Source organism: Camelina sativa, chromosome 5 (genome assembly GCF_030686135.1).
Source record: "Camelina sativa cultivar CO46 ecotype springtype chromosome 5, ASM3068613v1".
NCBI lineage: Eukaryota > Viridiplantae > Streptophyta > Magnoliopsida > Brassicales > Brassicaceae > Camelina > Camelina sativa.
This window is the reverse complement of record NC_141884.1, coordinates 4287255-4310784: the sequence shown is the minus strand read 5'-3', so window position 1 is coordinate 4310784 and position 23530 is coordinate 4287255. Positions and strand designations below refer to the sequence as shown.

General features: G+C 33.1%; 6 protein-coding genes across 20 annotated transcripts; 4 read left to right on the top strand and 2 right to left on the bottom strand.

The window, feature by feature from the left end:
- Positions 1–211: 211 nt before the first annotated feature.
- LOC104785442 (protein DA1-related 2) lies at positions 212–4408 on the bottom strand. Of its 4 annotated transcripts, none has more exons than XM_010510660.3 (12): positions 4105–4408; positions 3845–4026; positions 2858–2945; positions 2631–2748; positions 2205–2325; positions 1998–2081; positions 1796–1915; positions 1478–1690; positions 1317–1379; positions 1093–1208; positions 954–1012; positions 212–769 (listed from the first exon to the last, which is right to left on the bottom strand). In XM_010510660.3, exons 1-12 carry the CDS (start codon positions 4196–4198, stop codon positions 438–440), a joined length of 1590 nt encoding a protein of 529 aa, XP_010508962.1. In that variant the 5' UTR covers positions 4199–4408; the 3' UTR covers positions 212–437. The 4 variants fall into 4 exon arrangements, with proteins under 4 accessions (XP_010508962.1, XP_010508961.1, XP_010508963.1 ...); XM_010510659.3 differs by having other exon boundaries at positions 2205–2328; positions 4105–4359; XM_010510661.3 differs by having other exon boundaries at positions 2205–2328; positions 3872–4026; positions 4105–4345.
- Positions 4409–7600: 3192 nt separating this feature from the next.
- Positions 7601–9649, top strand: LOC104785441 (serine/threonine-protein phosphatase PP1 isozyme 4). Of its 2 annotated transcripts, none has more exons than XM_010510657.3 (4): positions 7601–8105; positions 8395–8954; positions 9046–9247; positions 9360–9649. In XM_010510657.3, exons 1-3 carry the CDS (start codon positions 7889–7891, stop codon positions 9232–9234), a joined length of 966 nt encoding a protein of 321 aa, XP_010508959.1. In that variant the 5' UTR covers positions 7601–7888; the 3' UTR covers positions 9235–9247; positions 9360–9649. The 2 variants fall into 2 exon arrangements, with proteins under 2 accessions (XP_010508959.1, XP_010508960.1); XM_010510658.3 differs by having other exon boundaries at positions 9342–9649.
- A 1580-nt stretch (positions 9650–11229) lies between these two features.
- Positions 11230–15373, top strand: LOC104785440 (subtilisin-like protease SBT4.1). The gene is made up of 10 exons (XM_087452006.1): positions 11230–11526; positions 11836–11927; positions 12039–12130; positions 12307–12538; positions 12739–13279; positions 13386–13489; positions 13630–13872; positions 14018–14141; positions 14242–14461; positions 14603–15373. Exons 1-10 carry the CDS (start codon positions 11443–11445, stop codon positions 15190–15192), a joined length of 2322 nt encoding a protein of 773 aa, XP_087308132.1. The 5' UTR covers positions 11230–11442; the 3' UTR covers positions 15193–15373.
- Positions 15374–15692: 319 nt separating this feature from the next.
- Positions 15693–18113, bottom strand: LOC104785439 (MLO-like protein 7). Of its 11 annotated transcripts, none has more exons than XM_087452007.1 (9): positions 17874–18113; positions 17712–17764; positions 17456–17579; positions 17302–17372; positions 17092–17180; positions 16927–17001; positions 16756–16844; positions 16210–16637; positions 15693–16003 (listed from the first exon to the last, which is right to left on the bottom strand). In XM_087452007.1, the coding sequence occupies exons 4-7, from the start codon at positions 17333–17335 to the stop codon at positions 16797–16799; spliced, it is 246 nt and encodes an 81-aa protein (XP_087308133.1). In that variant the 5' UTR covers positions 17336–17372; positions 17456–17579; positions 17712–17764; positions 17874–18113; the 3' UTR covers positions 15693–16003; positions 16210–16637; positions 16756–16796. The 11 variants fall into 11 exon arrangements, with proteins under 11 accessions (XP_087308133.1, XP_087308135.1, XP_087308137.1 ...); XM_087452009.1 differs by having other exon boundaries at positions 15693–15966; XM_087452011.1 differs by having other exon boundaries at positions 16224–16637.
- Positions 16213–16651, top strand: LOC147943254 (uncharacterized). The gene is made up of 2 exons (XM_087452733.1): positions 16213–16344; positions 16424–16651. The coding sequence occupies exons 1-2, from the start codon at positions 16213–16215 to the stop codon at positions 16649–16651; spliced, it is 360 nt and encodes a 119-aa protein (XP_087308859.1).
- Positions 18114–18855: 742 nt separating the features above from the next.
- On the top strand, positions 18856–20107 carry LOC104788868 (uncharacterized). Its single transcript, XM_010514646.2, has 4 exons — positions 18856–18985; positions 19082–19167; positions 19411–19502; positions 19736–20107. The coding sequence occupies exons 1-4, from the start codon at positions 18887–18889 to the stop codon at positions 19882–19884; spliced, it is 426 nt and encodes a 141-aa protein (XP_010512948.2). The 5' UTR covers positions 18856–18886; the 3' UTR covers positions 19885–20107.
- The last annotated feature ends 3423 nt before the right edge of the window (positions 20108–23530 follow it).

The following is a 23530-nucleotide window of genomic DNA, read 5'->3' as shown; positions in this document are numbered from 1 at the left end:
TCGATCTGGATTCAAAAATTCATAATCTCATATTGGGTTTTTGGTGTGCCTTAATTTATTCCCCTATGTCTAAAGCTTGCTTCTTGTAATTTCTTGAGTTTTACCAAAATTTGCTTCAAGAATTAGCTGCTTTGTAGGACTCAAGTGTTCTTATTGTTTCAGTTTCATATTTTTGAAATACATCCATTTGTTAGTAATTTCTTGGTGTTAGTTTGGCAGTAAAGACTTTTTATAAATATTATTCGTATCCAATCATTGTTCTTATAAAATCTCCAAACAACAAATCTCCCCATTCAAAATCTAAGGGGAGATAAAGTCTATCTTGAGATTCAATTCAAAGTTAAAATAAACCTTGTGTGATCCATCCAATATCCAAATCAAGATCATATAGCAAGATAACATGACCAGAACATTAAATTTGAAAGTCACTGATAGGATCACAAAGGAAAAGTTCCAGTGTAGCGGATATGGTCGAGAGTGGGACGCAGACCGTACTTACACACCGCTGCATTTGCTGCTCTGAAACCTCCTCCATAAGCTGGAGATGCATCATGAGCTATCTGATGCTTAAAGAACTCTCCAAGTTTCTTCTCCACGTTTGATTTCCCTCCTTTCTTGTTAGAAGACGATGATGATGATGGCATGGCCGCCGATGATGTTGAAGGCAAGTTTCTTGATGAAGTATCTGAGAGAACCTCAGATTCAAGCCACATGTAAGAGAGGACTTGGCAGATTCCTTCCTCTACCTCAGGGTTAAGGTTTCTATACCCTAATAGAAACAAGAAATTAAAAGAATGCTTTTAGTTATAGTTATAAACTTATTTATCAAAAATTGATGGTGCATATAACAACATTGTAATATGACATGACTTAAATATAGACTTATTATTATAGTTATTTTTTAAAATGTTTTTAATTAATATATCTTAATCCAAAAGATGTATAGTATGTACCTTTGAGCCTTAGCCATCCGTGCATGAGCTCATGGGCGAGAATAGCTCCGGTTAGTAACCTTCATCCACAAAAGCCATTAGGTAAGTAGTCAATTACTGTCAAAAAGCTAATATGAGAATTGAGTAAGTAGTATAGTACCTTGGGAGGCCGTAGAGAACTAGAATCGCAGTGACTTCACATTTTCGTATTAGCTTTTGTGGCTGAGTTCTCATACCTACAAGACGGTGAGCACCAAGTCTCGGTCTTCTAAGAACCTGTAAAAAACCCAAAAAAAAAAAAAAAAAAAAAAACAGAGCAAAATAAAATCATTGTTTAGAATCAGAAAGTAATCAAGTTTCCGAGGAGAGTTTGAAAAAACTTACACTTGTAACTGTTTGTTCTTCTGACAAGCATAAACCTCTTGTCTCAGGCATGTGATGGTATCCCTGTGAAACATGGAGATCTTGTATTAACTTTTAACTGTAATTTGATAGAAACACTCACCAAAATTATTTGTATAATTAGAAATATCAAAATTACTTACGTTTTTCTCTCCTACGATAGCATCATTGAGAGCTTCTCTTTGAACAAGAAGCATAGGAATCTGTTGATCAAGTTTCATGTACATTCCTTCGTAATAGTCTCTTATCGCGTGGTAAAGCGGTTGACACTCTCCAGTATCGGTTATCGCAGTTTCCATGCATTCTAAACACAAACTTCTCCCATCGTCTAACGTGTAATATCTCACATCCCATGACTTAATGGATCACAACATACAAGTAAAAAAACATGCAACTGATTTGTAAAAAAAAAAAAAAAAAATAGATATGGACTTATGAATGATTAATATGTATTTGATTACCTCCAAGCGTTCACAGCTACAACAACGAGCGGTTTTATCGTATTCGTGAGCCGGGCAATACTTTTGGTTCCAAAACGGATGGCATCGATACTCGATCAAACCAGCATCATTAGTTGGGATCTGAGGAGAAGATTATTAAAAATGGAGCAAACATATATATGACGTTTAAGAATCTAACAAGATGATTTGCATAGTTGCTTACAAAATGGTGACAAACTTCGCATTTGGGATGAGTAAGCTCTTTGAAACAAAGCTTATGATAGGGTTTGGTTCCTGACAGAGAGAACTTGAATCAAGAGAGAAGGCAAACACACAGAACCTTAGTCACTTCGAAACGACATTAACACCAATTAAGAGTATTATTATATAAGTACATATGTGTGTGTGTGTGTGTGTGTGTATTATATACCTCATGCTCAGTGATAGCGTAACCACAAGAGTGGCAACAGAAGCATTCTGGATGAAAGAATGTGCCCATGCATCCTAGATAGTTACCCATTCCAATATCACGATTGCAACCACCGCATATTCTACTAAAAATGACGCAAACAACGTTACCAAATGTGATATTGGAAAAGTATTGTAGCTGCTTAATAATTTATATTCTAAGATAGTATTATCATCAAATCAAGTTTTAAGATTTTTTTTTTTTAGTTTATTTTCATAATTTGCATGTCACGATTAAAAGTTAGATTTATTAGGATAATTCGTGATGTGGAGTTTCTATGGTTGAACTAATGCTACTATATATAAACAGCTCATTTTCATTTTCTTTTCTATAGGAATATTCTTTTGATAGAATGTTTTCTTTTAAAGAGAATGTATTTTGTTATACCTTTGTCTTCGTCTGCATTGATAGGAAGGATCATACGGTGGAATGAAGGATGATGGATTCAAGCCACCGTGAAAAGGCCTTGGAAAATCTCGATTGTTATCCGTAGACCAACCATACCCTGCGCATTTGATTTCACAATAAAAAAGGTCAGTCTATTATCAGTGTAATAGAATAACGTTTTTAATGGACTAATCTAATTTGAAATTCATGAACGTAGATAGAGTTACCATGTGGGCGCTTCCTGTCGTCAGCTAGAGAAAGTGAAATTGCACGGTCGAGTTCTTCTTTGTCCCGTCCACCTCTCGACCGATCATCCTGTGATTCGTTATTCATTGACATGACCATCCAAAAAATTGTTTATAATGGCATCAAGAAAAAAGCTGATGAAACGAATTAGCATATTTCAGATTAGAATAATAATTCCATCACCGAGTTAAATATAAATTTCACCTTTTAAAAGATTCATAAATATGATCACAGCTAAAAATTACTGGTAGTGCTTAAGGGTATCAAATTAGGTTGACAGAAAAAGGTATCTAAATAGGCCACCTCAATCCAATCCCAACTCTATCATCAAGTAACGAATTTTTTGTGTTCATGAACACAACAACAATTTGTTGATGATTAAATTAAATTCATGAACACAAAAAAAAATTCAAGTAGCAACGACAATTTGTTGATTTATATAAGAATTAAAGTACCCTAATAGCTGACTATAAAAGAATTAGAAATAAATACTAATTAACAATCATATTAAAGCATAAATAATAATAAATAACTATTATTATTAGAAAAGTTTATTCACATAACATTGGAATCTAATCCGCATTATTCATGAAAATGAATCGAAAATATCTCAACTCGGTAACAGAAAACCAATTAGCAATTAGCAAAAGAAAATATCTCAACTTGGCCCATTAATTAATACTCCTTATTGAACCAAACTATAAACCAATCTCAAGGCCACATTGTCACATCATCTCAATTTGAGCATGCATCAAAACCCAACGAGACTTATGACAAGTGAGAAATGGACCAACTCATTCATGGATGTGACAATCTTACAGAATGTACAAGACCCGTGATATTTCAAAGAAAACAAGTTTTAAAAAGAAAACAGTAGTAATATTCACATGCCTATAGTATACGTGTAGAATTTTTAAAAGAAACGAAAGAAAAGATGTTTTAAATTAAATGAGGATACAATAATTTACCAAAGAAGAAGGAGGTAGAGGAAAGACCATATTCTCGTCCTCTTGAAACTGAGGAGGATGATGATTAGTGCGAGCTGCACCACTACCACCATTAGAGCCACTCTTGAAAAGCTTACTCACCCATTTCATCAACTTCCATCTCTTATCTCTATATGTTGACGAAGATGACGACCCAACTTCCCCTGATATTATCAAACGTTAGGTAGGTTACACACTTACACTTTGAAAACGTAGGAAGAAAGAAAGGAGAAAAAACGCACCGAAGATACAAGGATTGGAGATATGGCTGACACGAGCAACACCGTAGGAAGAGGAAGGAGAAGAAGAAGAAGAGGAAGAGGAAGAAGAATCCATGAAGGAGAAAAGAATGGCCCACACGTGTTTATATATCCTTGGAAACCTGTGAGCAAAGCGAAAATGACGGCCGGAGAGAGAAGCAAAGAAAAGAAGAGGAAGAGGAGGAGGAAGAAGAAGAAGAACAAGAAGAAGAAGTTATAAGTCATTAAAATGTTGTTAGAGAATAAAAACATATATGAAAAGAGAAGAAAGAAAGAGAGAATCTTTGCAGAAGAGATCGGGCTAAAAAAAATTTAAAAAGAAAAAAGAAAAGTGAAGAGATGCTTAGCTTCTGAAAGGAAAGGAACAGAGAGAAAGAGATGTTTTTTCTAAGAGAATATCTTTTTTTTGTTGTTGTTTTTAACATGTCTTTTTGGGTTTTGCTGAGGCGGAGAATCCCTCAAACAACGGTGTTGCGAGGAGGAGGATAGTTGAAAACTTGTAACCTTTTCTTTTGTATCATTTAAATTATCAAAATACCAAAAAAGTGAGTTTTGTGTTTACGAAAAGTAAAAAAATTCTTCTTTTTGGGTTTTGATGGAGACCGCTTGTCCCGTTTGGTTCTAACTTTGGTTTAGTTTGATTTGTTTTTTTTTTCTTCATTGTTCTGAAAAAGAGTCAATTGGCACAATAGACCTAAAATGATAGAAAGATTTAGACATCATACATGTTAAATAAACTGTTCTTTTGACTTTATATACGAACTAATTATAAGTTTATAACACAATGTTTACGCTATATACCGGCTTATATATTACAAAAGTCCTAGTGTAATCTAATACACGATAAAGATGCGCTTTTGCAACGTTAGCACACAGACAACTTTAATATGGCCAGTGGCGGAGCTAGGAATTCAGTTTACCAGGGTCAAATTTTTTTTTAAAAGGTCAATTGTGTTATTAAAAATTTTTATGGGGGTCATTTGTGCTATTTTATCAAGGTCAATTTGATTTTTTTCCTAATATTTCACCTAATTTTATAAATTCACCAGGGTCAATTGACCCTTATGACTCTGAGCTGCCTCCGCTACTGAATATGGCAATTAAACTTTTATGACATACAAACGACGGACCAACCCTTTTATCTATATTATTATAATCTGAGGCATCAATCTAATAGGAAGGTCGTGACCGGCGATGACGCAGCAAAGGTGAAAGAGGCTTCAAAGTGGAATCAGACACCCAATTTTTACAGAACAAAAGCCTAACCCTATTGCCATTGTTTAAAGTTATTTTTTCTTGAGATTACATTTTTTTATGAATCAAATAAATATTGTGGGTTAAAGACAGCATCAGAGATCAAATCTAGCTTTTTATTTTTTCAGGGACACAGTTTCCACCTTGAGATCTGACCATTTCTTTATCAACTTGCTAAAGTCGATCTCTGTATGGACGATCCATAACTTATTTTTATTAAGGCTGCTTATTTTTGGGAATCCTCACTTAAAGAATACTGATCTTTTCTTTCTTTTCTTATCAAGTTATATAGTTTATCTTAAGTATATATACCCCATAATATATTTAAATTAATTTTCACCAAAAGAAGAAAATGTTAAATATATCTTGAACGAATGAACGAATGTGTTTATAGTTTATACCGTATCTCCTATATGCATCACTATATTCGTCAGTTAATCTTACAATTGAAATTGGTTGAACAATTTTGTTTATTCTAGTTCAACACGAATTTATTGAAACTTTTCTATCCAAGAATTAGCAAGTTGTTTAAATATGATTAAATTACTGTAACAATATATACGTCGAAGAAAAATGTAAGGATATTGGCTGAGATTGAGTAGCCGATGCAAAAAAAAATTCCAAGATCCGATGCATTTGTCTTTAATCATGCACCTAAAAAATCCAAGAATTTACTTTTCTTTTTATCTCATGCATGCATGAGACATATATCTTATCCAAGATATTACAAATCGTTAACTTGTTGTACCTGTAAAGATTTTTGTTAGGTGAAAAAAAAAGCCTCGAGAGAAGAAGAAACGTGGAGTTGAGTTGGAAAGAAAAAATCAAAAACCTTTTCAGTTTTTCACGATATATATTCACCATCCAAAAAAAAAAAAAAAAGAACTTTACGATCGAAAAGACAAATTAACCTTCTGGTTAGACTAATATACGGCCCATTAAAAATTGAGATATAGCCCATTTTGTGGACTTTTAGAAGCGGCGTCGTCACTTGTCATTCATCATCCCCATCCCTCTCGGTTTTTCTTATTTCAAAGGTTTTTGTTTATTTTAGTTAATTTTCGTCTCCATCTCCATCACTTTTTTTTTTTGTTTTCTTTGACAAAAAATGTAAAAATTATCATAAAATCAATTCGAACTTATTAAAAAATGTAAAGCGAGAAAGCACATGGTCACCGATAATATGATCATGTGCTTTCTCGCTTTACATACTGACAATATAACAATTAGCTAAGTATGAGAGGACAACTAACCACGTCCACCGTTCCACGTCTCTGGTTACTTCAAACATTAAAAGATTTTTGTATCTTCTTAGTTTTGATAGACAGTTGAACATAACTATACTGTGGTGAACGCGGAGGAGGATTAGTTCCATGATTATGTATAGGATCAGGACCTCCTGAAACCTTTCTCTCAACTCCAATCGAAGATGGTTCTTCATGATTATGTATAGGATCAGGACCTCCTGGAACCTTTCTCTCTACTCCAATCGAAGATGGTTCTTCATGATTATGTATAGGATCAGGACCTCCTGGAACCTTTCTCTCGACTCCAATCGAAGATGGTTCTTCATAATTATGTATAGGATCAGGACCTCCTGGAACCTTTCTCTCGACTCCAATCGAAGATGGTTCTTCATGATTATGTATAGGATCAGAACTTCCTGGAACCTTTCTCTCGACTCCAATCGAAGATGGTTCTTCACGAATAGCAGCCACTGACGATGCCATTAGAAACAAGATTAGCGTTATGGTTAATACCACACCCCTATTGGACACTTGCATCTTTTTTTCTCTTATTTTATTTTATTTGTTATGTTTAGTTGGTTACTTTTAATTCCTCCTTTTTCCTTTTTATAATGGATTTTTTTTTTTTTTTGCTAATTAAGGGAGCTTTCATAATAAGATATCATATAACTGTAATTAAGGGGAATCAAATCGAGTAATTATCGTTGCTAATGAATAGGCTATTGATTGATATATAACTTGATTTGCGTCCCTTAACTTATGGGATATAATTATACTAGTATATTCATAATTGCACCACCCAAAGAAAAAGAACTTTACGATCGAAAAGAAAAAGAAAAGAGAGGCTGTTCGTCATTGTTCGTCATTGCATTGATGGGCTCTTATAAGCTTCAATACAAAGTAACCTTGTAGTTGGACTAATAATATACGGCCCATTAACAATTAAGATATAGCCCATTTTGTGGAATTTTAGAAACGACGTCGTCACTCTCATTCATCATTCCCATCCTTCTGGGTTTTTCTTATTGCAAAGGTTTTTGTTTATTTTTAGTTAAATTCTCGTCTCCGTCTCCATCACTTTTTTGTTTTGTTTTCTTTAACAAAAAATGTAAAACTTATCATAAAATCAATTCGAACTTATCAAAAAGTGTTTGCGCGTAATTTCTTCTTTATATTTTTTTCCTTTTCTCACTGATTGTTTTACATTTGCATTTTTTTCCTGAGGTCGAAAAAATTAGGGTTTTTTTTTTTGTTGGGTTCTGTTAATGGCGACGACGACGACGACGCAGGGGCAACAAACGGCGATTGACACGGCGGTTCTTGATGATATAATCAAACGACTCACGGAGGTTCGGTTAGCTAGACCGGGAAAACAAGTCCAGCTCTCTGAAGCTGAAATCAAACAGCTCTGTACTACAGCTCGTGATATTTGTCTTCAGCAACCCAATTTGCTTGAACTTGAAGCACCCATCAAAATTTGTGGTATTGTTTCCATCTTTCCTAATTCGATTTTAAATGTCCAACCGAATTGAATTTTTAGGGTTCCTAATTTCGAATTTGTGTGTGAACTTAAATGGGTTTTGGGATAATGTTGTTTGATTGGTGTTCTGAAGAATCTGAAATTGAGAAATGTTTTGGCTTTTTGTGGATTGTGATTGAGTGGTTAGGCCTAGTTTAGCTTGTTGCTGGTATTGGAACTGTTGAAAACAACATTTTGATTATGAGATTGTTTCAGTATAGTGATTTGTGGTGTGAATGAACTTTTAATCAGGTGACATACATGGGCAGTATAGTGATTTGCTGAGGCTATTCGAGTACGGTGGTTTCCCTCCTAGTGCTAATTATCTGTTTCTGGGGGACTATGTGGACAGAGGCAAACAGAGTCTTGAAACAATATGTCTTTTACTTGCTTACAAGATCAAGTACCCTGGGAACTTTTTTCTACTAAGGGGCAACCACGAGTGTGCTTCTATCAATCGGATTTATGGGTTTTATGATGAATGTAAAAGGAGGTTTAATGTGAGGGTATGGAAGGTTTTCTCAGATTGCTTTAATTGTCTTCCTGTTGCGGCGCTTATAGATGACAAAATACTGTGTATGCACGGTGGACTTTCCCCTGAGCTTAATCATTTGGATGAGATTAGGAACTTGCCTCGTCCAACTATGATTCCGGACAATGGGTTGCTCTGTGATTTGCTTTGGTCTGATCCTGGTAAAGATGTTAAAGGATGGGGAGCGAATGATAGAGGGGTTTCGTACACTTTTGGTCCTGATAAAGTCTCTGAGTTTCTTACGAAACATGATCTTGACCTTGTGTGCCGTGCCCATCAGGTATATATATTTCGATTATGTCACTCTTTGATATTCTACTTCTGCTTTTGTGATGTTAAACAAGGGAGTTGAAATTTTTTGATGATGGCAGGTCGTGGAGGATGGCTATGAGTTCTTTGCTGATAGGCAACTCGTGACGGTGTTTTCAGCTCCTAACTACTGTGGCGAATTTGATAATGCTGGTGCGATGATGAGCGTCGACGAGAACCTTATGTGCTCATTTCAGATTTTGAAGCCTGCTGAAAAGAAGACCAAATTCATGATGTCCACAAAGATTTGATCCTTCCATTGAGGTTAGTCAATAGACTGTCTTTGGCAAAAACCAAAATGTAACAAGTGAATGAAAGGATTCTCTGTCAAAACTTTAATTTCCATGGGTCATTTCAGTTTTCCTTCTTTTCACAGATGGATTTGGCTATGCTTGAGGAATCGATATTGAAGATTTTGGCGTTAAAGTGTGTACTGATGATGGTAGTGAGAGCTCTTAGAAAGGAGCAAGACCTTAGTCTTCTAATCTTTCTTCCCCAAATTCACTCTGCATATTTTTACTTTTCTTCTTTTATGGGCTTTTTTTAGATGATTTTCTATCTGCCTGTTGAAAAGCACATAGTTGGTGTGTACATGCATATGATCGTTTCTTGGCACTAGGACACCAAATGAAATGATTGATTATTGAAAAATCAAATGTTAAGTAAGATGAGTTTTGTCTCTTAAGCAGGATATGAAAGTGAATGGACATAAGTACCGCATGTGGACATCTTCAATTAATCATCAGAAATAGAATGAGCATCTAAAATTAGACAAGAACAAGTTTCACACATGTTCATGTGAAGTAGAAGAAGAATGTGGGCTATTGAAATAAACCAAGAAATGGCCACTCGTTTTGGTATAATCGTATGTGAAGTGATATTGATATATGATCCGTTAGGTGGCCTCTGAAAATAGAATAGAATATAATAATTAGAGGGCATGAAATTGTATGATGTTCTTTGTTGTGGATGAGAAGTAAACACCGAAGCGATAAGCTCGTAAAAGTAACTTTTTTTTCCTGTTGCAAACGGGAACCAAAACCACATGTATCCAATTCCTTAGACATTTATTATGTCATTATCATATCTTGGAATATGTTCATATTCTTAGTCCATTTCCTCACTAGAAGTTGGACAACGTATCCTTTGATCATAGTATCCTCAAACATTTCCTACATAGTATTGTGACCATGTCATATTAGCCTCAACTTCCCATTGTACAATTATTATTTAGGCCTTCGTCTGTTTTAATTTCTACGTTTACATTTACATGTAGATTCCAAACAAAAACTTCTTTAAAATATAATATTATTTACTTTTTATAAACGTTTTCGTAAAATAAGAGTTAGACGTAAAGGACAGTTTTCAACCATTGCCTTTGGCATGCAAGTTTACAATAGACTGACGTAAACACAAACAAACACTTGAAAGATGATTGTATAAGTGTTATTGTCTAACCAAATTGTGCTTGAGCTGGACCTTACAAGTTTCATTGAACCAAGCATTTATTATACACATGTGTCTCACGTTTTCTTGACTTGTCACTTGAATCAAAACCGTATATGTAAAAACGAAGATGCAGCCAATATAGAAAAGAACTTCTTTTCTTATTAAGAATCACTTAAACAATCTTACAAGATATGTTTAATCAGATTTACACACAGTCAATACGATTTGCCACTGACCAATTCTTAATCTAACCAAAATCCCTAAGAACCCTAAAAGCTTTCACGCTTAGTTCTCTAAAATTCTTCTTGAACGGCCAAACAACATGTTTGTCCAATAATACAATATATAGGAACTCTCCTATGACCTACTTTCCTAAACAAGGATAAGTCCAAATCTATTAGCCAATATGATAATATCTTGTCCTCTAATTACCAAGCCTTCAAAAGTATTGCCACGTCATCCAATATCCGTGACTCCTCCAAGACGCGTAAACATATTCCAGAGTCCTACAACACAGCCTTGTAGCACCAGAACGTCTTCATGCTTTCATTCTCCCCCTTTTTATCTGAATGTGACAACTCAAGCTCCAGATGTGAATAGTACTATAATCTTTCAAAACCATAAGTCTCAGCTACATTCAGCTATGACATCACCATCATCACCAATATCACCATCTCATCAGTATACTCATGATCTATCGTAAAAATACATGATTCCATCATCAACTTTCTCAAGAATCACCAGAAAATGTATGCAACTTCATAATAGGGGAATAAGATTCTTATAAATTGATTGATAAGCATTTGCACTATGAAATGTTTGGATTTCAATCTTCTCTTCCAATTTTCCTCTTCTTCAGTCCTTTCCGGTCCCAACCTCCTTCATGAAATTTCTCTATAAATAGAGGCATCAAGCATTAACATGCACCGCAACATAACTTAAGAAACATAGAGTGATATAACCTTAAAGAAAAAAGAATTAAAAAGATTGTTCTATTGAGTGAGTGGGGGATGGCAATAGCTTTTCGTACCTTCCTTCTTCAGCTGCTACTCTTCTTCTTTGCTTCTTCTACGAAAGCAAACGACCCGCGAGAGGTGAGAAAAAGATTTGGACCTTTTTCTTTACACATTCCTCACACTAAATCCGAACCCGTTCTCGTGAATATATTTGTTAATTAAACAATTAATAATAGTAAGTCTCGTTTAATTGACATGCACTAATCAGAATCACTATATATTCCGTTTTGCTTTTATTTTCTTTTGTGCATCTTGCTTGACATACATACACATAGTCCTAGTAGTTTCCCATATCCAATGTTTCTACTTCTATTTTAGGACAATAATAGCATAAAGAATAATGTTTGGATTTTGACATATTAAAACTTCTTGCTTTGTATGGCACAGACATACCTTGTGCAGATGAAAGTTGGAGGGCATCGATATGGGTCAAGTTCCGGTCACCAGGAACTACTCGGCGAAGTTCTTGACGACGATAGGTTTTAATTTTGCCTTATATATTCGTTATAAGTCATATCGGTTTTGATGACATGTATAGGTCAAAATTCCCGGGAAAACTAATTAATTGTTTTGTATTTCAACACATGCAGCACCATAGAGGATGCATTTATCTACAGCTATAGTAAGAGTTTCACCGGTTTGGCAGCAAGACTCACACAAAGTGAATGTCAAAAGCTGAGGAGTAAGACCACGATTGCTTTATCACGTTTGCGTTTCGATTTATTTTATACATATGATCATTACAATATTATAACATGTAGAAAGAAAAAAAATATAGCCTACTAGCTAGCCTAGTGGTATATAGAGCTTAATTGATGTGTTGTAATAACGGAGGGATGATGTTAATGTTCGATGCAGGGAGGAGAGAAGTATTGGAAGTGTCACGTAGCAGAGACCTAAAGCTTCAAACGACAAGATCATGGGACTTCATGAATCTAACATTACAAGCTGAGCGAAACCCCGAGAATGAGAGTGATTTGGTGGTGGCTGTCATCGACACGGGCATCTGGCCTTACTCTGAGGTCTTCAGTAGCGACAGCCCTCCTCCTCCGGGTTGGGAAAACAAATGCGAGGATATCATTTGCAACAAGTACTATATACATTTATTAACCGTTCTCCTTTTCATTATATTATCTTTTAGTATCGATCTTGGTTTAGTACTACGTACTCATTATATAAACATTTAGTTATGATGAAAATAAAAATATTTTGTTTTTCTCAAGCTGACATGGTTATTAGGAATCTTGGAAGTGTGAGAATTAATCTTGTTACTGAAAACTACAATTGCAGCAAGATCGTTGGGGCTAGATCATACTACCCGAGCAAAGAAAAGTACAAGTGGATTGAAGAGAAATCGGTGATTGACGTGACGGGACACGGCACACACGTAGCCTCCATTGTTGCCGGTAGGAAAGTAGAGAAGGCGAGCTACTTTGGGCTAGCGGAAGGCACGATGAGAGGTGGTGTTCCCAACGCAAAGATCGCTGTTTACAAAACATGTTGGAATGTAATAAGATTAGATGATACAAAGGGTTCAGTTTGTCGAGAACATGATGTCGTGAAGGCAATAGATCAAGCGATCTTGGACAAGGTCGACATCATCTCGTTTTCTCAGGGGTTAAAATATACTCTGCTGCAAGAAGATAAAATCTCGTGGGCGTTCCTGAGAGCACTTAATAATGGAATTTTGACTTCAGCCGCCGCCGGGAACACTGGGAACTATTATAAGGTCGCCAATGGCGCACCTTGGGTCATGACGGTTGCAGCGAGCTTGAAAGATAGATTTTTCGAGACTAAGTTGGAGCTGGAAGGAGAAGATAAGCCAATTGTAGTAAGTAAAAAACAGATATGTTTCTTGACTCGCAAGTATCTCCCATTAGGCTTATTGATCACTTTCAAAATAGTCTCCCAATGAATTTATTTTGTTATGCAACCAGGTGTACGACACGATCAACACCTTTGAGACACAAGATTCTTTCTACCCACTTTTGAGAGAAAAAGCGCCCGCTGAATTAATAAGAAAACGTGAACTCATCGCTGAGTAAGTCCTCCTCATACGGGTTTGTTATGCAAATTGGTGCATATGCACATGATCTAATGGATATGTTTTTAAAAAAATAGAACATCAGTTTATATATGCTTTGAGTAAAATGGTATTTGCAAATGACTTCTCAATTGTAGGAGCAAAAGTCACCCAATCTCGTCTAACGATGAGAACGACGAAGGAAAAGATGTTATCTTCCCATTCTCAAAAATCAAACTCTTGGACAAAGTGATTAAAGAGAGAGCGAAAGGCGCAATCGTATTGGGAAAAAAACGTTATGACTTCAATGAGACGAAAAAGTTACAGTTTCCTATCGCTTCTATATTTTTGGACAAAGACAAGAAAGCTGAACTAGAGAAGTACTATAGAAAATATCCAAGGTAACGATTGTTTTTTTTTTCATGGTAACGATATTCATTACTAATCGTGATATAACTATCGCTTCTATATTAGTCATGACTAATCGTTTACTCCATAAAAAAAAATATGAATTTTGGTTTGTATTGATTCCTATATATATTACAGCAAACGTTCAGTCAAAATCCACAAGACGGAAGAAATTCCACGAGAAGAGGGATGGGTTCCAACTGTTGCTAAATTGTCATCAAAGGGTCCTAATTGTGACAAGTTCCTAGCAAACATTCTAAAGGTAAATTTTATTTTTCGTGTATCACAACCTCAACTTGATGATTGACCACTATAAAATAAAATGAGTATGGTTGGAATCTCATATGGAGTTTTGTTTTCAGCCCGATATAGCTGCTCCAGGGTTAGACATCATAGCAGGATGGCCTGAGAATGTGAATCTTACGTCAGACGTCCCCTCCAACGACTACCGCCATCTAAGATTCAACATAATGTCAGGAACTTCCATGGCTTGCCCTCACGCCACTGGACTTGCCTTGTACCTCAAGTCATTCACCAATTCTTGGTCTCCATCCGCTGTTAAATCAGCCCTCATGACCACTTGTATGTTCGAACACCAATCATATCTATCTATCTACTCATTCATCAGTCCATGGTGACTTAGTGTATCTATGTATGAGTGATATAAATAATTTGTATTCTTGTAGTATACTTTATTAGTATTGTTTTATTTTCTCTTTGCAGCCACGGAGATGATGGATGAGGGGAATGAGTTTGCATACGGGTCAGGTCACTTAAACGCTACAAAAGTCCTAGACCCGGGTTTGGTATACGAAACACATTACCAAGACTACATAGATTACATGTGCAAACAAGGTTACAACACAGAGAAGCTAAGATCAGACGCTGGAAGCGAGAAGATAGATTGCTCCAAGACAGAAATAGACCCCAAAGCCGACCTCAACTATCCAACCATGACGGCTCGAGTCCCCCTTGATGCCCCGTTCGAAGAAATCTTCCGTAGAACGGTCACCAACGTTTACGACGGAGAGTCCACTTACCGCGGAGAAATCAACTACCGAGGTGATAAGGACTTTGACAATATCATTGTGGATCCTCCACAGTTACAATTTAGTGAGTTGGGACAGACCAAGACTTTCACGGTGACTGTCACCGGAACATCGAAGCCGAATTGGGAGGCGGGGAAGGCGTTTATGACAAGGAACACGTGGCTCACGTGGACGGAGATCGATGGTTCTCGCAAAGTCAGGAGTCCCATTGTCATATACTCTGTTAAGGAACCCGAAGCTTGCAGTTTAATTCCCAAGACCTAAACATGCCACTCTGCACTATTTATTGAAGCCATACACAGTATAAGTTTATATATCTAGTTAACAAAAGACTATTCGAGTCTTAACTAATGATACCCGTTGATAACAAGTGTCGTGTACAATAAGTCATGATCCCTCCGTTGGTAAAAACCTAATAAATATACTACGAAATTATTATCTCTCACAAGACAAATTTGATTTCTGATATTACGTTTCAATATATTTTATATATTTAATTATTTTTATTTGAGGTGAAATTCTGTTTTTTATGCCATTAATTCACATAAAAAAAAACAATGGAACACTAATTTCAATATAGGGAAAAAACCTTAAAACGAAAGTTAATTCAAATAGAGTATAACTAAAACACAGTTTCAAAATATAAATGTTAATTATCATTTTTCATGCGAGTTAAGAAAAAAAAACTAAATATACTTTAATGTTCATATATAAACAAGTGACTTTGTATTTGTTTCTAATCTATATATACATTTTCAGAAACATTTATAGAATAAATCCTGGATTTCCAACTTATTTACAACTCTGCCACTGTCTTTAATATCTTCTATTACAATTATTCTTCTTGGGTCACACGATTTATTGATTACAAAAAACAATTGGGCCAAGCCCAGCCTCTATCGAAAGTTGTAACACTATACAGAACACGATTACACCTTCTCCTCTCACTCGTTTATTCTTAACAATTAAATGAGAAAGATTTTCTTGCCTTACAATCTTCTCCAAGAATTCTGTTTAAACTGCTTGATTTCCAAAAATCTGCTCCAACAATTACGCTACTCATATATCAATCAACCTAAACAAAATTAAATTTTAAAATATAACATATCCCCTAAAGATTCCATAAAAAACCAGAAAACAAGATTTTCTCTCTAATTATCGTCTCATCATATCTTCTTGATATCTTCACAAAAATTATTCTATGACCTAATCGGTTCTTTATAAATAATACCCACCTAAACGAAAATTAAACATAAGAAAACACATCAAAACATCACTCACATTATGGCTGCTACCTTTGCTTTCTTGAAAGACGTTCGCCCCTACAAAACCTCATGGAGGGCTCAAGTCAAGGTCATCCATTCATGGCGTCTAAATGGTGGTGAAACACTTGAGTTGGTGTTGTCAGACTCGATGGTAAGGTCTACTGTTTACGTTTTCGAAACATACAATTATTTTTTATTACTAATGCATCTTATGTCTTTCATTGATGCAGAGTAAAAAGATTCATGCATCTGTGAAGAAGGAATTGCTAAACAAATATGTCAATAGACTTCCTATTGGTAACTGGGTTTTTATTGAGACATTTGCACTCAGCTATGCAACTGGTCAATTCAGACCAACCACGCATCTGTACAAGATGTCATTTACCAATGGAACTATGGTCATGGACAGTGACCCTGTTTCTGATGCTAGCTTCCTTACCTTAACTAAGATCAAATAAATGATGAATATAAATAAGGTGGGTCAAACCGGAGCAAAAGAAACAGTTATATAAGATCAGATAAAGAAGCACAGTTTTTGTTTTAACTTGATTTTTGCTCTAACCTTATTCCAACTACCAACTTGAAATCGTCCTCGAGAGATCGTTAGATATAACTCTGGAAGTTGAACTTTAACAGTAGGGCCAAATGAGCCTGAATCAGAACAGTATTAGTAGTATCACATATCAAGATTGTGAGAGAAGAAAATGGAAAGATACAAAACTATCAAACTCACAGAGATGAATCCATGACGCAGAGTGAAGTACTCGGTTCTTCTCACATATACAAATAACTGCCTTAGTAAGCATCCCTGTAACCAAAAGAGCAAAAATCAATCAAATGAGGAAAGTTTTGATGCATTTTTATAAGAGATGAAGATTGAGAGAAATGGTATCTTTACGACGTAAAAGAAGAAAGTAATGGTTGTCCAGAAACTTATATGTTCTCTCACAAAAGAAGTCTCATGAGTGAGTCTAAGTCTTGAATGATCTACACCACACAAAACAAATGTCAGTCTGTAAAATTAGAACAAAACATTCAAAAGAGAATCTTTTTTTTTTTTTTTTTTTTGAGCAAATCATTCAAAAGAGAATCTTATGAAACAAAGTACCAATAGAAAACTCATAGTCAATAATGCGTGACATAATATTTCTTTCTCCCACTGTCAGAACATCCACGAATCTGCCACAACAGCCAATCCAAAATATTGTTTAATTCACTCAATCAAACACATTTGCATATCAGAAATAGATTTTATCGCATACCTTGAGTCTGCTAAGCATCATGGTGATTAAACTATAGAAGATATGAGAGATGGCGAAGAAGAACACCAAGATGTAAATTTGGTGCAAGCCTTTGAATGTTATGAGTGGGTCGTCATTCGAGTTCCTCATATTCACCAAAAAAAATCACAAAATTAGGACAAACATAAATTTCAATATAAACCTCAATATTTGACTATGTAAACATGAATTGAAAAAAAAAATCAAAAACGATTTAGATTCAGATTCAGATTCTAACCTACATATAGAAGACCCATATTCGTTTGTAGATTTTCAAGCTCTACTAAAACGCTGGAATCAGACATAAAAGAAGAAGATTAGCAGGAATCGTAACAATTTTTGAGCTATTATCAGAAATAGAAATAATTGATCAGAATCTAAACATTGTTTACGAGATTACCTCACTTATCAATTGAAGAAGACATCGGTAAGTCGATTAATCTCGATAAATGATGGATCTTACTCTGGGTTTTCATAATTGGAAAATATATGTTGTCTGATCCATCATCTTCTGAATCTGATCTATGTTGTCAAATCGACTTTTCTCTCGAGACAACCATTTTTTTTTTGTTTTACGTTTTTCTTTTGTTGTTGTCTTTTTTTTTTTCTGGCCATAATAAATTGTTGTCGGTAAATGTTTACAATCTCTGAATGGGCCTGGACATTAATAAAACCCATCAAGTTTAATTGTTTGGATTAAAGTATTCTGGTCCATTATTATTTTCTTTAATGATTGACAAAAAACAATTCAACAAATATTGCAAAATATAACAGATATTTATATGAACAAAAAAAAATAATTCCCACAAATAAAAATTGGATGTCAAATTAAGGTCAACTCATCTATTTATTTTAAACAACAGTATCAAAATTATATTTAATATACATTATAAATACAAATACAAAATACAAAGAATCAAAATTAAACTAATAGTTAATCCAATGGAATCATATGACCAACAATATTATATTCACCCATTAACCTGCGGTCGCAAAATCGATACAGACAATCAAAATTACACAATATATTAGATTTTATAAATTTTAAAACTTAAAAATATAAAACAAATTATTTACATATATAGACAAATAAATTATTCATTTATTTTATATGTTTTTAAACAGAAAAAATTGATCCGCGGTGTACCGCAGGTATAAATATAGTTCATAATTGAAAATGGGAAGTTAAAAAGTGAAAAACAACGCTCAGAAGGGAGTCTAATTAATAACAAATGCCGTTATAAACGCTAGCTCACAATATGTTATAGAACTTATATAGCTAACGCAATTTTGGCCTAACGTTTTCATTGCTCAACTCTATTTAGAATTATAGTTACAGTATATTTTATTCCATCCAAATTTCAAGTCTGCTTTATTATATCTCTCAATATATTTCTTAGCTATTTTATTGAAATGGTTTCCCAAATGTTCTTGATTTTCTTAGCAATTTCAGTTTCCGTCGTATGTGCGGGTAGAACATTGGGGCCATCTCCCCACAATACGCTAATGAAGGTACTTCTTTTAGTTTTAATTATTCATATGATTTTTCTCTAAATCTAATGTTCCTCAAAGGCAAAGCATAAATATTTTATCGAATGTAATACACAGATTTATGTTGTCCATGTTGATTTTGGATCGTATCATGGTGACTGTAAGCAATACCAACAACTTCTCAAGAAGGTGGTTCACGGAAGGTAATTAGAAATTTCTAATGAGTAGATTAATAGAAAACGAAAAAAAAAAGAAATGATTTGAAGATGTATTAGCAAAAACATAATCCAAAACAAATAATAAAATGTGATAGGGGGAAATAAGGCTGCATCCAAGATGATATAATAATGAAGATAGAGTTTGCATAAAAAAAAAAAAAAAAAAAGTTAGTCAAACAACATTCAAAATGTTTGGTTTTGACAATTTTTTTTTTTTTTTTTCATCAGGTCACCAGAAGATGCTTTTGTATATTGCTACAAGGAAGTCATGAGTGGGTTTGCAGCAGAACTCACCCATGAAGAGGCTGAGAAATTAAAAGGTACGTTTGTTCAACAAAGAAACGAAAAATATACATTTTACTTAATGCAAAAAAACACACACACACATTAAAACCGAGTTTTGATTGTTCTGCTAGTACTGCTGGTTGTGACCAATCTCTGATTACAGATCCAACCAAAATTATGTCGTACTAACAAATTGTAAAAGTGAACAACCAAAATTATAATTGTAAGTTCTAAATGTTTTCTATTTATCCTATATAATTGTGTGCAGGTGAGCAAGGGATTAATGGTATAGATGAAGAAATTATATACTCCATAGACGTCGAACCCTCTAGCCGTCATAGGTTGTTGCCGAATCATATATATAAAAGTAGAGTTTCAGTCTCTTCTTATTGGTCCACTTGGCAATGCAAGTTTTAACAAAAAAAAATTATATTAAAACACAAATTTAAAACAATTAATTTTCACATTTTACTCACATAATATAAAACTGAAATCTTTATAGCTTCTCCCTATAAATTATGCATTAACTTTATTTCTCCACTAAGTTGTATTAATCAATTGTATTAAAACAAAACAATAAATTAGAATTGTAACTTTCATTTTTCTAAATGTAATTTTTCATCATTTCTCTTCCTATAAATACTCATTATCTTATTCTCTTAGTCTATCACTCTTTCATTCTCTCATCTTCTTCCACTACTCTCAAATCTCTTTTTTGTTTTGTTTTGTTTTGTTTTGTATTTTTTTTTGTTATTGTTGTTGTATGGGTTATAAAAAATCAAATCAAATATCATTGTAAAAGCTTAGTTTTAGAGTTTGTATGATATATATATCTTATATATTTATTTTAATCTTTTAAAATGTTTATCTCCATTTTCTATTTTATATTAACATCTTATCAGTCATTATTTTCATACATCAATATTCACCACACAATAAAATCATAAAGTTGAAATGATCCATATGTAATTATCTATTATGTCTCTGGTTATCTCACACATTCATGTATCATTTTAAATAATTTATAAAGATCAATATAATATTTAAAGATCAATATAATTATCCATTTATCCATTTATAAAGACTATTTTGTTTTGTGATCCAATTGTTAAATCTGCAGAGATCAATATAATATATATTTTTTTTTATGATTTGAGGTTTTTGAAAACAAAAAGAACATAATTAAACAATTGTTTTTTTTGTGTCTTTAATCAAAATAAAAAATGATCCAAAAAACAAAACATATTCAACTGGAACTTAAATATAAAAATAAAATATAATTTTAAAAATATAATTTCACTAAATTCTCTAAAGATGAAACCATTAGTATGAAATCTAGCACTATAAAATTAAATTGATGAATAAAAACCAAAAAAAATATAAGTTATCCTTGGGATTTTAAAAATTATTGAGATTGAAGAATTCATATAACTTTATAAGAAAACTAATTTAGTTTGTCACTTAAAAAGTAATATTTTTATTTTGAATTATTATGTGTAAGTGTTGAGTTTATATCAACAAACAACCAAATCATGTGAATTTTGATTCAGCCACTTGGTATTACTTTTATTTTATGTTATAAAAAAATTAAAATATTTATTTATAATTAAAGACATGTAACTCCATTTAACTCAAATGTAACTCCTATCCAATAATTGTACATTAATTCATTCCTCCTACTAACTTATTATCTTTCAAGAGAAATTATTTTTGGTTAAATTTTAATATTTTTTAATTATTTTGGTTGGCTAAACTTATATTCATATTTTGGTTGGCTAAATTAATATATTTCTCACGTAAAATTATTGTTTATAATATATTTCTCATTTCAAAGTTTAAAGCAATATATCATATATATATAAAAGTAAGGTTTTGGTCTCTCCTTATTGGTTGATTTTTATTTAATGTTTTCTATTTTTTTTTTTTTGCTTTCTAATTTCTTTAAACAATATTTAAGACCCAATAAACCCAAAACATTTAACTCACACATTAAAATAAAATTATAACTGAAAATAAAATAAATTATGCATTAATCACTTTAAAGGCATAAGAGGTCAAAAATAACTTCTATCCAATAATTCCACACATTCCTCCCACAAATAATATATATATATATATATATATATGTTCAATATTATATTTAAATATCAAAGAATTTTTTAGTTAGCTAAATTTATAGTCACATATATACAATATATATACATAAGAATCTATATTACTTATTAACACCATAATTCGACCCATTATTTGCTTAACTCAAAATTGGTTTCAAAGCCAACTAAAGAAAAACATAAACGATCTTATTGATATTAGACCAAAACATGGACATACAAACATAATCACTTACACGGAAAATAATTACTTTTAAAAAATAACTTATTATTGCAACATCAACGTATGAAGGGTTTACATAAGCAGTTAATCAGAAATCTAAAATACAATAAATGTATTGGGAACAATATCAGTCAATGATAAGATTAGATCTTCCAAAGCAAGAAACAACATCCTCATAATTCATAAAAAATAAACGCAACAATTGTACACATCTAAACGAAATGATATAAACATATAGTGTATTAATACAAGTGACTGCGAAGCCTATATATGCCTAATTAAAACGAAATAATACAAAAGAGAAAAAGAAATAGACCAAAAAAACAAGAAAGTGCCAACTACACCACAACCCACGCGTTGCGTGGGGAAGCACCTAATGATATTAAAAACTAGTTAGTTAAATTTGTAAGGGTTCTTCTTTTGGTTCGGTTAATTACACTTGTAAGGTTAACTTGAAATCTTGGAAAGAACTATATAAACAGAATATGATTTGATATGAATGCATTACAAAGAACTAAAATTCAGTCGGTCCAGATCTGTTGGATACTAAAGCCTAACTCTAAACAGATCTGAAGCTTATTTCATTTAAAACGTTTGCCATAATTAATAGCCCAGTCGGTCAAGATGATTTCGTTAAAAATGTAAAATAAATAAAAAATTGGTCAATGAACACATAAACATAGATGTTCTTCAATTTCATTCCCTTTTACCCATGAAAATGAAGAAAGAAAACAATTACAGATATATTTACAAAATTTACTTAACTAGAGCTGTGAATTATTTAGGCTAAAAAATTTACCCATAATTTACTTAATTAGAGCTGTCCCAAGTCCAAAGTCCCAAGTACCAACCCTATTATTCTATCCATATAATCAACTAGAAAATGAACTCCATTTTACAAATGCAATCTTGTCAAATGTTTGAATTTGAATACACGTATAGGATTCCTTTTCTGGATAAGAAAAAAGGAGCAAGTGCTTCTTGTTGAGCTTTAGGGAAACACAAAGAACACTAAAGTTTTGTCATCTCTTTTTTGTTTTATACTGTTTAGGTCTTGTTATCTGGTAATTTTGTGTTTTCTTAAATTTCTGTATATTTCGATATACACATTTATTCTGTATATTATATTTCTTCTTTATTACATCAATTCGACTCTAAGATAATTTAACGGATAAAATAGATGAGAAAGCTGTGATTGTAATTTGTTTACACATTATGCCATTATGGCATCATCCTTTGAAAGCAAGTAGGCTTGTTAATTATTAACACTTAAAGATCAAGATATACATGATATATCATATATATATATATATATATATATATATGTGTGTGTGTTTTGAATGTGTTCTTTATTCATGGAGAAATCGGGATCATCTAGGTCAAATGTTCAGTTTCAATATGTTCTTTATTTATGAGTTAGCTCGTTCACAAGTTTGTATACCCTTTTTATCAAAAAAAAAAAAAAAAAAGGTTGTGTACCAACAAAATATGAAAATGCAGATAAACTAGGCAAGACAAATAATTCATGCAACCTAAAAAAAAAACGTCTAACATAGATATCAAAATTAAAAACATTTTGAAACAAAAGACAGGTTTCTAACTTGTAAATTGAGAATATCAACTTACTATTCATTCTCTATCAACCAGCCAAAATAATATATGCGCAAAAGATACCCACGTCCGAATCCTACTTATTACGGCAATAACTGTGTGCAATGTATCTAAACAT

Excerpts from the sequence above, each read along its gene's own strand:
- LOC147943254 (XM_087452733.1), top strand. The coding sequence starts at position 16,213 with ATGGCTGCTACCTTTGCTTTCTTGAAAGACGTTCGCCCCTACAAAACC. Across the intron at positions 16,345-16,423 it reads TGGTGTTGTCAGACTCGATG|AGTAAAAAGATTCATGCATC; the intron begins GTAAGGTCTACT and ends TCATTGATGCAG.
- LOC104788868 (XM_010514646.2), top strand. The coding sequence starts at position 18,887 with ATGGTTTCCCAAATGTTCTTGATTTTCTTAGCAATTTCAGTTTCCGTC. Across the intron at positions 18,986-19,081 it reads CCCACAATACGCTAATGAAG|ATTTATGTTGTCCATGTTGA; the intron begins GTACTTCTTTTA and ends TGTAATACACAG. Across the intron at positions 19,503-19,735 it reads AGAGGCTGAGAAATTAAAAG|GTGAGCAAGGGATTAATGGT; the intron begins GTACGTTTGTTC and ends AATTGTGTGCAG.
- LOC104785439 (XM_087452007.1), bottom strand. The coding sequence starts at position 17,335 with ATGTCACGCATTATTGACTATGAGTTTTCTATTG. Across the intron at positions 17,002-17,091 it reads TTACTTTCTTCTTTTACGTC|GGATGCTTACTAAGGCAGTT; the intron begins GTAAAGATACCA and ends TTTTGGTTACAG. Across the intron at positions 16,845-16,926 it reads TGCGTCATGGATTCATCTCT|GCTCATTTGGCCCTACTGTT; the intron begins GTGAGTTTGATA and ends GTTCTGATTCAG.
- LOC104785441 (XM_010510657.3), top strand. The coding sequence starts at position 7,889 with ATGGCGACGACGACGACGACGCAGGGGCAACAAACGGCGATTGACACG. Across the intron at positions 8,106-8,394 it reads AGCACCCATCAAAATTTGTG|GTGACATACATGGGCAGTAT; the intron begins GTATTGTTTCCA and ends ACTTTTAATCAG. Across the intron at positions 8,955-9,045 it reads TTGTGTGCCGTGCCCATCAG|GTCGTGGAGGATGGCTATGA; the intron begins GTATATATATTT and ends TGATGATGGCAG.
- LOC104785440 (XM_087452006.1), top strand. The coding sequence starts at position 11,443 with ATGGCAATAGCTTTTCGTACCTTCCTTCTTCAGCTGCTACTCTTCTTC. Across the intron at positions 12,131-12,306 it reads TGAATGTCAAAAGCTGAGGA|GGAGGAGAGAAGTATTGGAA; the intron begins GTAAGACCACGA and ends TGTTCGATGCAG. Across the intron at positions 13,280-13,385 it reads GAGAAGATAAGCCAATTGTA|GTGTACGACACGATCAACAC; the intron begins GTAAGTAAAAAA and ends TTATGCAACCAG.
- LOC104785442 (XM_010510659.3), bottom strand. The coding sequence starts at position 4,198 with ATGGATTCTTCTTCCTCTTCCTCTTCTTCTTCTTCTCCTTCCTCTTCC. Across the intron at positions 1,380-1,477 it reads CTATCGTAGGAGAGAAAAAC|GGATACCATCACATGCCTGA; the intron begins GTAAGTAATTTT and ends CATGTTTCACAG. Across the intron at positions 770-953 it reads CGGATGGCTAAGGCTCAAAG|GGTATAGAAACCTTAACCCT; the intron begins GTACATACTATA and ends TGTTTCTATTAG.